Raw genomic sequence first — 16,808 nt, forward strand, 5'->3', positions numbered from 1 at the left:
TTGGAAAAAATACAGATTTCAACAATAAAAGAAGCTGTGTCTCAATCAGAGTCTTTGATCATTCAAGATAAGTATACTGGAAAATGAAATTTTCTGCTTTATTTGATTTCTTTAGGAAATAATCTCTTTCTTCTCTGTTTCTATCCAAAGTACCAAAAAAACCCACTCCAAAAATAACTAAAACCTCCCACTGTTCTCTTACTGATCGCAAGTCTCTCTTCTCCCATTTCTGAAATCAAATTTCTCACAACTGTTACCACACTGTACATTAAACTTGCTGCCACTCCAGGGATATCAATTTGCTTCTGATATTTTCAATATTTCCCTTAAAGTTCTCTATAAGAATATTCAAAAGATGAAAACTCTCTGTCTACTGAACAATAAAACATAAACCCTATCCTCCCTCTAAACAAAAGCTTCATTGATCTCACACAGACTTCAGTTTCTAATTGTGCAGAAAACAAAAAACCCCTATAGATATCCTGCAATGAGGAACCTCAGAATATTTATTTCATTTCTTAGACTGAAAGTAAGGTTGGAACTTGATCATTTCACATAATACCAACACACAGAGAAATTGCTTTTTTGTAAGGTGCAGACAAAGACATAAAATGCAACATGGGGAGATTCAAGTCAAGTTTGGAATAAAACCCAGCTTCTTTTAAGCAACAGAGGTAATTAGCTGTAACTTACCATAGAAAGTAGCAAGTTCACAAACGCAGTAATTTAATGAAACGTCCATGTCTCTCTGTAAAAGAAACACCCTAATCTAAGCACAAACTCTTGGCGTTACAGCATCAGCCACTCAGAGTAGAAGTGTCATGTCCCTGTACTTCAGAACCAAAACCTAAAGGTGCAGGAGTTGTGCAAAGCCACAGCAGCCCACTGGGCACGCAGCAGCAACAAACTGTACCAGCGGTCAGTCCGTTCCTCTCTGGTGACACTGCAGAGACAATTTCAAAAGCAGGGCTTTCCCACAAATGTCACTCACGTGTTTAAACTACCCCTCGTGTTCCTCATTATGTCAAGAGGCAAATAGAGCCAGTACTAGTTCGTATGGAGCTACACAAGGAAGTCCTCTTATAGGATAGTCCATTACACACATGGAAACAAACTATAGTGCTTTTTAGCATCCTCAAAACACTGTATTTTAATCATTTTGAAAATCCCAAGGGAAGCCGTGGTGAGAAATAATCAGTGCAATCAAATTCTCTTGACTACCCGAACTATGGACCCAACCTTCACTGATATTTCAGACATAACATAAAATATTCTCACTGGGAGCATGTTTGGTCACTGGAACAGACTTCCCAGGGATGTGGTGAGGGCACCAAGCCGGTCAGAGTTCAAGACACATCTGGACAAAGTCATACAATTTAGTTTCAGGTAGTCCTGCAAGCAGCAGCGAGTTGGACTTGATGATCCTTATGGGTCCTTTCCAACTCGAATATTCTATGACTCTATATTAGCACTAACATTTAATGCATTCTGGATAACGTTTGACTCGAAGACCATTCTGCATAGGAAAAACTACAGTAGGACGCTTCCCGAAATGGAATTCAAGAAAGCAACCTGCCACACCACATTTTTGTATCCTTCTGGTTATAACAGTCTTGTCACCATGGTATTTCAGGGTTTGATTGGCAGCTATAAAGAAAAAAAAAAGATATTTTGGCGCATATTTATCAAACAAAGTTTTACAATTTTTATTGAGAAATTAGCAACAGCTGTATTGTGCCCTATAAATTGTTTAAAAATGCACGAAGATCTGACATTACTGGCAGGCCCATTTACAGTGTCCAAGAAGGAAGAAAATAAGCAGATCCAGAAACAGCAAGCACTGGATATTTTCAGTGTGTGTTATAACCCCAGAAAACAAAAGAATAATTTTTCTTGCATTGCGGTTTGTCACCGTCTGAGTACAGACTTGTAAATTTACACAGGAGGCAAGACAATCCCAATCCAATCTGAAAATATCTCAATCATTCAGTCTTTTTCCTTGACCCAACTTATCACTTATCTTCACAGCTCAGAGCAGTTTCACCTGGATGCTCTGTCTTCAATTTTTTATGAGATGGCTCTCCTGGGAGGAGAGACGTGCAATGCTCTAAGGATCGTGCAATTTCATCAATTGTCCATTTGTCTTCATAAAGGACATGTTCCTCTAGCGTAAACGGCCCCTGCTTGGTCCGGGTCAGCTCTTGCATAGTGGCACAGGTAGAGAGTTCTACAGTAACAGAAAAAAAAGAGCATTTAGAGAAAGTGTATGGTCAAGTTTAATAACTATTTGCAGCTTATTCAAAATGTGGTTTTACATGTAGCCTTCCACATCACTCTGCTTTGCTTGAGAAGGAAATTAACAAAGATTTATCACTCATTTTTATCTTCTTAAATGGGTTAAGCCAAGGAATTAAATCTCCAGTGCAGTAAAGAGTTCAAAACCTGGAAGCTGTCAAAAGGTTTTCCAGATTAAATCAGAATGAAAAGAAAGGAAATGATTACTTCAGATGTAAGCAGAACATTCTGTATTCACGAGTGACTTAGAACACCATGCACTATTTTTCCACAGACTCGGAGGCCTTAACGCACATCTTTCCCTCAAGAAGGATTTTTGACATTTTCACCCTGCACCACCTAAGAGGACAATATAAACTAAAAGAAGTCAAAATAAAAAAATATAAACAAATGTTCTGATATATTAAATAAATAAAAGTAGGGCATAATTACATAATGAGAGGCCACAAAAGAGAGCAGCAATCAGAGATGGCTTGTAAGCTCACAGCTATAGTAAAATATTCTCTCCTGTCCTTTCTGATGCAGGAAGATTTTTACTACATTTTAAATCTTTGAAAAGAAACCAGTTGACAACAGACTTTATCTGAGTTTGTCGTTAAAGGACTAAACGTAAGTCAGTATGCCCAGAAAGCAGTAACAGAAAGAGAATCTTTGACTTGTCTAAGTACAAATAACAACATCGAAATTCATAAGGTTTGCTCACACCATTTGCTTTCTTGATCTGCAAATGCATCATTAAAAAAAATTTAAGTGGATTATCTGTTCTCCATCATGCAGTTTGATAGATAGAGTGCACTAGACAAATAACCCCGTGGGAAAGCAAAACCACTCATAGCTCAGGTAAAGGAGAAAGAAAGCACTAGAAAAATCAGCACAAACATAGACGTCTTCCCAGCAGACAGGGTTTATTATGTGCATGGTAATGTTCTGTGCAATCTGTTTTCAAAATGTGATGAATAACGTTTAAAAAGACAGTATCTTTCTTCTTTTTCTCACCCTTAATCTGAGTTAGCTTTAACATAAGGAGAAGAGGGAAAAAAAAAAATCCCCTCTTGCCTTGTATTATCTTGCTCAGTGCTATTACTTGCTCCACTTTTATCCCTCAGCAGCCAAAGTCCGCTGGCAATTATTTAGCCTTCATTTCCCCCTGCTTTCAAGGAAAATACCTTAGTATATAAAACCAAGTGATAGCTCTACAATTCTGCAAAATAATGCATAAGTCTGGCCATTGGAGATACACAAAATGACTATTTTTTCCATAAACGGACACATTCACTTCTTAAACTGCTGGGTCTTTTTCATGCCTACCTTTGCCAATGTCATTGACCAGGCTCCTGACATAAAAGCCACCGCCGCATTCAACATCTGGAATGTTAACAGTGACATGGTAAATTGTCAGCGCAATGTGAAATCTTCTTTACGTAGAAACCATGCCCCCACATACATGTAAAAATGCGCTAAGCAAACAACCCGGTGATAAAATATTTATAGGATGCAACATCAATTATTCATCCTGTGCATATGTGCGGGTGAGATTGCTAAGCTAGACAGGAGGGAAAGCAAATACAATGGTAACTGAACTAACTCACTAGAAATTAAGTCTTTGCTGTGGTATGTTAACAAATGCTTCAGCCCTATTAGTTTTAAACGTTTCAGAAGGTTGTTTCTAAAGATGAAAACAAATTATTTCAAGTATACTGTAAACTATCAATGCCTTTAAGATACTGCACACAGATAGCTCCAGTAAAATTTTAAAATTCACCTTTAACTTTCTCCGCTTTCTCAGCCTTTCCTGCCCCTCTGCCAGCAATCAGCTGCTCATCACCCAACCATAAAGCAAGGGCTGAATTCATACGACACTGAGCTCTGTCACTCATACCAGGTCATAACAGAACACCTGGTCCATCAGGACTACGGGTCAACGAGGTTGATGATCAATGTGAGACATTATCTTGACCTTACAGTAGCATCAAACATTTACAACAGTCTTTTTGGTTTATTTATTAATGTGCTTCTTAATGTACTATCCAAGTTTCTTCACGCATGGCAGAAGGAAGGGTAAGATCCTGCCTCCTCAATCAAGAAAGAGGCCTCACAGAAACAGATACCAATCCTTGCTGCACCTCGGGAGCGATGCCAGCAAGTCTGGGCTTCTGAGGAAAGAACGGGCAAAGGAAAGTAAGCAGACACGAGAAAGGAAGAGTGAGCTAGAGGTTGCAAAATCATGGACAGATGCAAATAATCCCCTGACCGGCCTCTCAGAATTCTCCCTCACAGAAGGATTACACATAATCAGCTTAACTTAAAACCAAAACACGATGCTTATACTGCAAAGCGAAAGTCTCTGCACATGGGCTCACACCAAAATAAGTAGCTGAGGGAAATGAAAACCATTTCACTATCTCAGCTCCATTCTGAGTGTAAATAAGCACTAACAAGCTGGGCACATCGCGCTGTGTAATAATCTTTGGCCTTTACCCAGTGTGAACAGTGGTGGCTGGAACTGTTGGAGAGAGATGCTGTACACTTTTACTGGCCGAGCAGGCTTTGCTTCAACCGCTTCTCCTCTCTTCATTAGAGTTGATAGCCTTTCTCCATCCTTCTTCAAAGCAGAATAGCTGATCAGATGAAGCATGAAAATGTGTGTCATAAGGTTGTAATAGAACAAGCTTTCCATCCTGCAGATCCTGTTAATATTGTACTATAGCAGCATACATTTTACCCTTCTAATCCTCTCCAAGTGCTCACAAAAAAAAAAAAACCCAAACAACTAGCAAGTGCTTCTGAAATCTCTTGGACACGGAATCATCCCATTTGCCAGTAGCTATGTAAACTCGAAAACAAGAGGCGGTCCTGTATTTATCTCTTGCTCTACAGACTGAAAAGTGTTTCATCAATCAACTTGTAGATTATGAAAACAAAGGGTTTCTATAAGGGGTACAACCCTTGCAGCTGCCTCTCAGAAGCCTGCAGGGCATACTCCGTTTCAGGGTTATGTTGAGCCGATCACTGGGAGCTGCTCAGGCAAGTCACGTAATTCTGCCTTGCACCAAGGTCTTCCCTGAACAGCAACTGCCAAGTTATGGCACCTTGCTCAGGGTATTTAGGGCACCACTACAGAACCAAAGAAAATATTTCACTGATTATATGAAACTTAATCCAAAGCCCCAACTCCAGTCTTGACAGAAAGATGACCACAGAAAAATCAAAAAGGATCGTGCTTAAATTAGCAGAGGATAATTTGAAACAGGTCATGTGAAGCAGAACACCTACTGAATTACTGACCTTAAAGGGCTCACACTGGAACGGCAGTAACAGACCCATCACAAATGCAAAGGAAAGCGTGTTAGCTTAAATCACCATAAAAGCCATCTGTCACAAGATAAGTGTTTGCACGTTGCCAGTTACTATGGCTCACCTGACTGGAAGAAATGTGCTAAGCCTCAGAAGCTCAGTCACTAATCACTCACGCATACTCTAAGTTTTCAGAAAACTAATATGAAGTCATTTAAGGCACTTCCACACAGATGTCACTAAGCTTCCTCTTACCCCACAACTAAAATTAAAGACTTGCAGCCTCACTTCCTAATTAGAAGACGGGACAGAAACCAGCAAGCCCTGTGAAGCTGTTTAAGACTGCTTTGCTCCTTTACATTTACCCCAAACCCCTGCAGACTCCGTTTCACCGTTTGTGCTTGATGTTCAGATTAGCACGACCAGCGGTTGCAAATGTTAAACGCCTACGCCTGCCTGGCCTCTATCCTCTTGCCAAAATGTGTCTTTTTCTTTCCGAGAGAACCGACTTCTGTTGGAGAGTCCCAATAGCTGAATCATAGAATTGTTTGATTGGAAAAGACCTTGGAGATCAGCAAGTCCAAGCATACCTGTCCACCACTAAACCATATCCCTGAGCAGCTCATATACCTGTCTTTACCTCCAGGGATGGTGACTCAACCACGTCCATAGGCAGGTGGTTCCAGTGCCTGAGAACCATTTCAGTGAAGATTTTTTCCTTAATATCTAATCTGAACCTCCTCTGGTACAACTTGAGGCCATTTCCTCTTGTCCTATTGCCTGTCACTTAGAAGAAGAGACCAACATCCACCTCGCTGCAACCTCCTTTCAGGGAGTTGTAAACAGTTGTAAGGTTCGCCCCTCAGTCTCCTTTTCTCCAGGCTAAATAATGCCAGTTCCCTCAGCTGCTCCTCACAACACTTGTTCTCCAGCTTCGTTCCTCTTCTCCGGACACACCTGAGCACTTCAATGTCCTTCTTGCAGCGAAGGGTCCAAAACTGAACACAGTATTTGAGGTGTTTGAGGTGCAGCGGAAAACAACTACCAAGAGCGAGTGAATATTGTGGAACTTACAGTGGAGGAACCTGCATGATGTCCCCTGTGAACTTTTGCAGCACATTCTCAAGATCTCCTTTTGTTATTTGGTCTGTAGACAGAAAACAGTAAGCATGTTAGCATTGATTATTCATGTGGGACTAAGGGCATCAATCAAGTTCTGCAAACAGATACAAAGAAGAGTTCCCTGTCGTCTGAATTCAGATTGGGTGAAAAACACCAAAGAAAAGAAATAAAAACCAGAATGTAAGTAGGAGTGTGAATTATCACAAAAAGAGTGAAAGAAACTGTCCAAGGTGATTAAGACAATCTGGACACTTCCAGAAGGGCAAAAATCCCAATACACATAGTTTTCTTTGCAATTTCTCTCTATTAGTACTAGCAAATTCATTTTTTCTGGGGAACCATGCAAAAATGACATTTGTCCTATTCCAATTTTTGGTAAAGGACCAAAACGAATAAAACGCTCATCTAACCTTGGCAAATTCTCTTTAAGAGTACCTAACTGCAGGGAAAAATACAACAGATCATTAGAGAACAAAAGCATCATGGCTTTTTTTTCTAGTGAAGAAAAAAACTGCATCTGCAAGAACACATCAAATTTGCATATCAAACAACTAACCTGCAAATGCCTACCAGGGTATTGTTACATATTAAGTATCGCAATTTTAGTGAAGAAATCCTGTAAAGAAAAAGATAGCTGCTTTAGGCAATCTACTTTTTTAAAAAGTACACATACACATCTGTCCCAGTTTTATTAGAAGGCTATAACCTAAATAGCTGATTGCATTGGTCCTTTGAAATACTATTCAACAGAGAGGAAATTCATCCCTAATTTGTTTAGAGAGTATAAACATAAGATCTGTAATCACATACACTTCAGTGCATTTCTTCTGTCTAGGACTTGCCTAATCCTCTTTCTTCTAAGTTATATTCAATTAGTGCCCTCCTGCTAAGTCAACAGCAGTCTGGAACATACACCAACCAAATTTATTTATTGAGCCTGCATTATGTTTTGGAACAGACCTTTTCTTGCAAACCATACAAAACAGGTGTACTTTATGCTATAAAGTAAAAAATAAGAGGTTTCTTTCCACAGTACCTGACTTTTGCAAAGCATGTTTTGCAGCCTCAAGAGCAGATGCTGTCCCTAGGACCCAGCAGCTATCTCAAGAAGTGCCATTAACAGCAAGTTTACAAGGCACAAAAGTCAGCTAGGGATGCTGAGAGAGACCACTGTATATCAGAATATGGAGTAGGAACAACAAAATCAATTGTACAGTAAGACTAGATCTTCTTCTGAACAGCTTCTTACATGGTTAGGTCAGTCTTCTGTTTGCATCACTCTAGTTTAGCAATATACCAAACCAAAACTCCATGGCAGAAAGTTAGTGTGACTCAGCTCTCCACCAGTGATCCTGTCAGCCTTCTTGTGAAGCCCACGTTACTTCAGGCTATAATTTAACATTTAAGATCTAAACATAAGTGTCACCTGGGCTTATATCTCAATTTGCAGCCCATGAGCTGCATTTGTGGCTGTGGCATTTAATTATAGAATGGTTTGTGTTGGAAGAGATTTTTACAGGTCACCCAGTCCAACCCTCCTGCAGTGAGCAGGGACATCTTTAACTAGACCAGGTTGCTCAGAGCCCCATCCAACTTGAACTTGAATGGACAGAGCATCCACCACCTCTCTTGGCAACCTGCGCCAGTGTTTCACCACCCGAGTGAAAAATTTCTTCCTAATAGCTATTCCAAACTTCCTTTCTTTTAGTTTAAAACCATTACCAGCTGTCCTAGTGCTACAAGCCCTGCCAAAAAGTTTTTCCCGTTTTTTCTTATGAGCCTCCCTTTACCTATTGAAAGGCTGCAACAAAGTCTCCTTAGAGTCTCCTCTTCTCCAAGCTCAACAACCCCAACTCTTTCAGCTTCTCTTCACAGGGGAGGTGTTCCAGGCCTTTGATCATTTTTGTGGCGTCCTCTGGACCCACTCCAACAGGTCCAGACACCTGAGATGATGATACTGGAGTTCAGTTCCTGCTCTAATCTCACATTCCCCTGATGGAGAGGTTGCATCCACTTTCTGAGGAAATCACTCATGCTGTAAGCAATGTCTACCTCAGGAAAAAAAGAATTCCCCATGTGAGGAATGATGTATTAAGCCATTAGCAAACAAAGTTGTGTGGTGTGTATCAAAGTAAATATTTACAGATGAGTTTGCTACAATCTAGAATAAATCATATTTGTCTTCTGCAAATCGTGGCACAAGCTGGCTGGTATTATATTCTGAGAAGCTAAAATGACATGCTTTGCTTTTGGGTTTCTTTCAGCAGGCACTGCCTTTGTGTTAATGGAGTGCATTGGACTCTTGCCCTCTCCTAGAACAACACACAAGCTGGCGGAGCTTTCATCCAGCTCTCACTCATAAAGAATGGTTTATTAGTCTCATCCCAAACAAACAGTTTCACCATGTCCAAACTGTGTATTTGTTTCAGGCATGGGTTTGGACTCGTGGCTCTGCAGGGCACACAGCCCACACTGTGAACCAGCTCCTTTACTACTTTTCAGCTCCCAGAGACATTACATTCATGACATTGGCACAGGGAAAAGCAGCCCTGCTGCCCAGGAGAACTGCTTCCCCTCAGGCCCGTGGCCTACCTGTCTCCCTCAACTGAGCTGCGGGCTTAACAGCTTGTCTGGTCAGCAAGTTCAGGGCAGTATTTGGACTCAGCCCTCCATCAGGCATGATGTATGAACACAGCCACAAAGGCTAATTAGCATCAACAGCCCCAAAACTTTCTCCATTTGACTTCCCTTCTCCGTTCCTGAGTAAGTGGTTGAGAGATGTTTCTGCAGGACACATCTATCACTGTCTTTGCTGCCAAGAATTAGCCTGTTCCTCCCAATATCCTCACAGAAAATATCCTCCTCTGCGATATCACAGGCCATGAGTTTTTCCTAGAAACAGGACTTAAAACTGTAGCTCACACTCACCTGCCTCATGCAAAAAGAAAAACTGCAAAAGAAAGGAGACTGGGGGCTAGGGGTGGAATCCAGGCTCTCTTTTTCATCATCCTACTAAAAAAAGTTAATTTACTTCATGTACCGATTACCAGCTACCACAAACACTGTGGAAACCTCTAAGAACTGCCAAACTCGTTACCTACTTTTCCTCTTTTTTCCCAGGTTATGGTAGACTAACAGTGAGTATGTTTTGTGTGTCCCTAAATCATACTGTTTCTAAGACCTCCTGGGTATTGTGGAATGTCCACTCCAACAAAGTCACAGTCAGGGTAAGTTCTGAAGCCTTAAGCTCTTGCACTGTGCTTTGTAGGTCAGAAAAGTTGATTTATTACAGTTGCTAGGACACAGACTGCAAACGAGAGCAAGGTTTGGTAGGTAAACGTACGAAGAAAGCAGTTTATGCCATCCTCATTTGAGGCTGAGCAGTCTGTAGTTAAAGAGGCATCCTAGACGGATGAGTCCCCACCCTTGGGACTATGCACTGAAAGAGGAAAATTTTACTGGACACAGCACATCATCTGTCAGCCTGTCAAAGATTTCAAATAACACAGTCCTGCCCAATTCTATTTTCTCCCTCCTAATCTAATGCCTGGTTTATTTTTTTCCAACAGAAATGAACACTTGCACTGGACATAATTGCATGAAGCTGGATTGAACTATATGAGCACTGAAGTTGAAGATGAAATAATCTTAGTTCGATTTCACATTTAAATTTAATTCACAGTCTCAAACATCTCTTCCGCTCTTCTCTGACACAGAACATTTATGCCTTCAAATTACATTGGGTATATAGACATATTTATGCTTACCATAAGGTTTTTCTTCAGTTACTCTTCCTGTAGCATCTAATGTATCAGTAGCTTTGCCCAGGAGTCCAATGGCAGTGTACTTCTGAGAAGGAAAAAGAAAGACAGTAGTGAGTCTAGTCTTCAGGGTTGTCTCTTTTTCCTTTTCTTTTCTTTTTTTTAAATAAGGACGGCAAGTACCTAGTACTTCAATTCAGGAAAGGAAGAATGCTACTGGAATAGTCAACCCAACAAGGCTGGGTAAACAAAAGCAAAGATGAAAAGACATGGAACTAAACAAAAATTAAATCTTGCACTACGTGCACCTATGATTTTAGTTTTAGAAACCCCAGGAAGAAGCAACATGGAGTCTAATTTTTACTATAAATACACCAATATCATAAAGAAAATAACAGGGCAGCAAAATCAAAGTCTCTGTGGGGCATCACATGTCACTGCAGAAGCAAGGCACAAAAAGTACCTTTCATACACAATTTTTCTGTTCCCTCACAACTTAAAAATGACACAAAGACCTTTACTTCTGAAGGTAAAACACCGTCTTCCAAGGTAAGGCATTACAGCAGTTCTGCCATGAAATGCATTGATGTACAATAGACTAAAACCGGAGTTTTGAACACATAGAATCTGGTAAGGACCTTGTGACCAGCACAGGGAGCACAAGGCCACTGAGCGACGTCTCTGCTTGTCACAGGCTCTCTGAATATTTCCATGCCAGGATTTTTCCTTACACAGTTCTCTACAGAATTGTTCAGAGTACGCGTTTGTAGCTTGCAAGAAGGAATTAACCTGTTCCCAGGCCAGCAACTCTTGTCTTTATTGAATTTCACCTGATGTCCTTCTTTTCCACCCCAAGTGCTGCCAGGCTGTGGGCATACAGCAGAAGCTGCTGCAGCTGACAGGAGACTTCTCATGACACAGCTGCCCTACGCCTTTTCACAAGGCCACCAATATATGAAGAATCACAGAATCACCAGGTTGGAAAGGACCCACTGGATCATCGAGTCCAACCATTCCTAAAACTCCCTTTAAACCATGTCCCTAAGCACTTCATCCACCCGTTCCTTAAACGCCTCCAGGGAAGGTGACTCGACCAACTGGGTAGCCTCTGCCAGTGCCCGATGACTCTTTCCGTGAAGAATTTTTTTCTGATATCCAACCTGATCCAGGTGTTCCACAGGACTAATTCGCAGTAATGTTTCAATGAATTTACTCTCAGCTGAGCTAGTAGCGGGTTAACCAACTCATAAAAGGATGCATCTTCTAGAAGCTGGCTGACTGAATTCTACTGGAACACATTCAAGAAGGCATAAGCGCTAACATTTTACTCTTTGATGCAATGCGTCCTTTTTCATGGACTCGCAAAGTACAAACAGGCTTAAGTAATAATAGCGTAGGCATATAAATGACACCTACAGAGTGGGACTACTGAGACATGCCTTGATTTTGTTTCGTGTGACAACCTGCCACTTGAATGTATTTCTTCAAGCAAATGCCATGGAGTGGAACCAGCAGGAACAGTCACACAAAGGCAGTGGAGTGCAGACTTCAACATAAAAATAACTGTATTTGCTTACCACATTAAGGCTTTTTTTTTTCCTAAAATGTGCAGACATCTGAATCTCCTGACAACCGTGCAAAATTAGGCATTTTAAAAAAGAAATTCTTGGAGTTTACATACTTTCAGAATGCATGGATAAGAAATGAAAGGAAAAATGTATGAAGGCTGCTCCACAACAAATATTATTTAAATAAAATTTAAAGTACATTATCTGTTTTTAGGACCATAAAATTGCCTGCTTTCCTAGGTATTTAATGATCTAGTTCTTAACATTTAATAACATAGCTAGAGGCATTATTCAGCAACTCTTCTAGAGGTTAATAAAAACACATGAGCATAATTTTAGCATGATGAATGACCTTAGCAGTTCAGTAAAACTCTAAATATGAAAGTCTGAAGCCTCACACACCGTCTTCAGATGTTTCTGAAGTACTGATATTACTTCAGTTCAAATTACTTTCTTCCTCTTAATTCTGGTTTTGGTTATCTTACTTCAGGCTGTCTGTTACAATAACATGTTATATTAGAACTCCCAGCAGAGAGGTAATATCATCCATTTACAAACACAAACTGTATGAACAATACAATCCACATCTCAACACTTGACTTCCCCTTTAATTTCTGCACAAAGCCATCCAATTTGTAAAAAGAGCATCCTTAAAAATTGGCCACAAAAAGACTCTAGCCAGCAGTGCAATAATCCACAAAGAAGGCTATAACAGATCAGGAAATTTCGAATTATAGTGGGGTTACGATCAGTCTCTAGAATGCCCTTGGGTATCTACAATTATATACCATAATTCTTACTGGCCACTTAATACAGTTTCCTTTCCCTTTGTTAGCATGCAGACTGTAGAAGATAACATCACAGTCCAGACTTAATCTTTTGTTCCTCTTATTTTGTGTCAAAATTCAGCATTAACTCCCTTTAGACTCTAACTCACACTGCCCTCAGAAGCGCCCAATGGATTCTAAGTCATTTAATAAGTCTTTGGTGACCTCTTCTCACCTGTGTTGGCAATCATTTACTTCTTCCAGTTTTATAAAATACATCTAGGGACACCCTTCCTGTAGTCTTAAATTCCAAATCACTGCAGGAACACAGAGAGCAACTGCTCACAACTATGCTGCCTTCAACCCACTCAACCAGAAACAAAAAAAGAAAGGTAGTGGGCGTTGCAGGCAGTGGAAAAGCCTAGCAAGTGCAGACTATGACTGGAAATGTCCCTATACTGGCAGCTCATCACAGAACACTCTGCTTATCAATAGTCCCTACATCCTTGCCTCCTACTCAAGAGACCAGGACCTAAACCTTTTAATGATGAAAAGCAGCACCTCAGCATCCCTATGGGATTCCGTAACATGGAAGCGTAGTGCATTAAAAGCTAAGATCAAGCATTCCCAGTTACAACTTGCAAGCACATCATGCATTAATTCCAGCCTCTAATGGTGGCCTGCATGGTCTCAAAGCAAAGCCTCACAACTGTACAACAACTCGGAGGGTGTATAGACCTTCCAAAACCTGTCCTGCATTAGAGAATGGCATCTCTCAGCTGCCTAGAAATCATTTTCTTGACCTTATGGCAACCGAAACAAAAGGCAAAGTGATCAGAATTCCTCAAGTATAAGCAACTCTTTCATTCACATTAGTGAGGAAACAGTTTAAGAAGATGCTTTACAGTGACAAACCATAGCACTCCATCACTGAAAATGCAAAAACTCTGTCACACAGACTGGGGGATGTGGTCGATGCAACACAAGAACAAGACCAGAAAGATAGTGCTTTGCCAGTCATACGCTTGCTACCATACCTGTGACTAGAAAGAAACATGTCATAAAAGTCAAGACTGGAGAAAGAATAGGATGACGTGATTGAGAGCAGCCCTGCAGAGAAGGACTTGGGGGTGCTGGTCGATGAGAAGCTCGACATCAGCCGACAATGTGCGCTTGCAGCCCAGAAGGCCAACTGTGTCCTGGGCTGCATCCAAAGCAGCATGGCCAGCAGGGCGAGGGAGGGGATTCTGCCTCTCTGTTCCTCTCTTGTGAGACCTCATCTGGTGTTTTGTGTCCAGTTTTGGAATCCTCAACACAAAAAGGATATGGTACTGTTGGAACAGGTCCAGAGGAGGCTACAGAGACGATCAGAGGGCTGAAGCACCTCCCATACAAGGGCAGGCTGAGAGAGTTGGGCTTGTTCAGCCTGGAGAAGGCTGCACGAAGACCTAATAGTGACCTTCCAGTACCTGAAAGGGGCTACAAGCAAGCTTGAGAGGGGCTGTTCACAGAGGCTTGTGGTGATAGGACGAGGGGCAACGGGTATAAACTGGAGAGGGGCAGATTTAGACTAGACTTAAGGAGGAATTTCTTCACCATGAGGGTGGTGAGACACTGGCCCAGGTTGCCCATGGAAGCTGTGGCTGCCCCATCCCTGGAGGCGTTCGAGGCCAGGTTGGATGGGCCTTGGGCAGCCTGATCCAGTGGGAGGTGTCCCTGCCCATGGCAAAGGGGGTTGGAACCAGATGATCTTTAAGGTTCCTTCCAATGCAAACTATTTTATGATGCTATGATTACAGGAGCCCCTAAGAAACCAATTACGAACCCACTAACAGATCTGACAGACCTTAGGAAGCGGAATTTTGGTTTAGAGTCACAACCACAGGGCACAGCCAAAATTCTCTCAAATAATAAACGATATGATGTTTACAATATTGTTTTAGTAAAGAATAGCTATCATTTGGCTTTTTTATAAGAAAATAGCTATCATTTGGCTTTTTTTATATAAAGTATATCCAGAAAACGAGAGAGAAAAAAGCAAGACCTTATCAGTATAAATATTTAAATGTGAAAGGAGGAAGAGGAGGAGAAGGAAGAATCCTCTCCCGTTAGAGGGGCTGTACAGCCAGCATAGCCATTAGCTGCACAACCCACCCTGGAGGGCTCCTGGAGGCTGAAGCCCCTGGGCTGACGCCAGGCACGTCTGCCCCACTTGCCCGCGCAAATGCCAGACAGACCATGGCAGGGAGCTTCTCAGTTCTCACTGTTAATACATCAAAGGGTTTTTTTTTTTTGGAAAGAAGCCAGGGACTTGAAATCTTAAATTATAACACGTTTTAAAAGCTTTTTCAAACACAGAGAAGCAACATTTCAGAACAGCTAGACAGAAACACCAGTAATTATGAAATAAGGTCACCAGTAGCTGTCAGGAAGCTTTTAAGATGGTTCCCACTGCAAGGATTTCCCAGACAAGCAAGCTTTCTGGAAGAGGCAGTTCATGAGAGTTCATCCAAGGATGACCCATTTTCTAATCACAGCAGGAAAGGAACACAGAAGCCTAAAAGGATAATTTATAAATAAAGGCTACTGTCCCCTGTGCAGGAGACTGGAAGTGGGGAAAGGGAACCCATACCAGATAGAAACAGAAATCTATGCAAACTGCTGGCGGTATGTGGCTGATCAGTTTGAGGGAACACAAAACACAACAAAACCAAATGAACCAAACAAAAAAAACCAAGTGCTTTGGAGAACCTGAAGGAAATTAGAGTGAGCATACAGGAGGCAAGCATCGACTGGAATTAGTGCTCAGTCCGCACGCTTGGTGCAAGCACTTACACTTCACTGAGATACGGAAGAGACCTTAAGCTGTCAGTTCTAGCATGACATTCAGTTTATATGTAATGGTTTCTAAAGCACAGCTAAGGTGCTCTGGATTTAATATTTACATAACTTATATTTGCTGATTGTATCATACTAGCAATTCCCAGTGGCTTCCAGTATGCCGATCATCCACCAAACCAGAGGAGTACATAAGGTAGACAAATAAGCTGGGAAAAAAAATGAGGGTTGCCATAGTTTCACTTATTTTCCTAAACAAAGTACTCTCACTAAGCAGATTCCAATATATTAAAAGCACAGAGCCTTAATCTCTTAAAAGCAGGTTGCAGGCAAAATAAAGACTGCAGGATAAAGGAGGAGCTCCGATTCTACAACAGAGCAAATTCAAAACAATCAAACACCAAACATGTCCTTTTAATATACACAATATGACAACTTCTCTTCTCTACCATTCATTTCTTTCTCCTAAAAGAAAAAGCTGACTTTGTGCTAAGCCTGCACTAAATTTTATTTACTGCTAGATGCTGTAATTGTGCTGTCATTGCTGAAGAACTACCTGATCTTTACTCTTGGACTAACAGGATTTTCTGACCTCTTGTTTAAGTAGTTCAAACATACAGGGTGAATAGATTTTCAATGTGAAGGACTAAAACCACTTGTAACAGGGGAATCCACAAAAGATACTTCACATGGAGTTCAGGGAAGCTTTAAGGTGGCAGCTGAAAACTGTAGCAGATTTAGATTTTGTTGTTAGAGGGAAGGTAGGAAAAATGACCAAACAATCCCAACATTAACAGGAGACACTAAAGTCACCTGAGATAGCACCGTGGCTACACATCACTTATAAACACAATACTGGCTCACAACAACCAAGAGGGATGCAGGTTAATGTGTAAAAACAGCTGCTTGTAACCCACAGCCTCCTTTATGCAAACATTTCTGACAAATACTCTCTGGGGGAACCGATCACACTCACCAAAATGTCTAAGGTTGGCTTTTAAATTTGATCTGCAGCTTCAGCACAGGTTCTTTACCTGTTTCCTCATGCTGCCTCCTAGCATTTACATCACAGATTAGACAAAATAAACAAGACAACTTTCAGCTCCTATTTGAGCATCAGTTTTAAGGAAATTCATAATTGTCTGCCCAGAAATATAAGACAG

The 16,808-nt window shown here is 41.1% G+C and overlaps 1 protein-coding gene across 2 annotated transcripts in view; it reads right to left on the reverse strand.

The window, feature by feature from the left end:
* Positions 1-413: 413 nt before the first annotated feature.
* Positions 414-16,808, reverse strand: part of TRUB1 (TruB pseudouridine synthase family member 1) — a 30,427-nt gene continuing 14,032 nt past the window's right edge. The window contains exons 3-7 of one of the 2 annotated variants that reach the window (XM_054072016.1): positions 10,479-10,560; positions 6,664-6,736; positions 4,774-4,913; positions 3,604-3,660; positions 414-2,227 (exon numbers count right to left, since the gene is read on the reverse strand). In XM_054072016.1, coding sequence (XP_053927991.1) covers positions 2,013-2,227; positions 3,604-3,660; positions 4,774-4,913; positions 6,664-6,736; positions 10,479-10,560 — 567 coding nt within the window. In that variant the 3' untranslated portion in view covers positions 414-2,012. The remainder of the gene's footprint in view (positions 2,228-3,603; positions 3,661-4,773; positions 4,914-6,663; positions 6,737-10,478; positions 10,561-16,808) is intronic. The other variant, XM_054072015.1, reaches the window with a different exon arrangement.

Source organism: Cuculus canorus, chromosome 7 (genome assembly GCF_017976375.1).
Source record: "Cuculus canorus isolate bCucCan1 chromosome 7, bCucCan1.pri, whole genome shotgun sequence".
Classification (NCBI taxonomy): domain Eukaryota; kingdom Metazoa; phylum Chordata; class Aves; order Cuculiformes; family Cuculidae; genus Cuculus; species Cuculus canorus.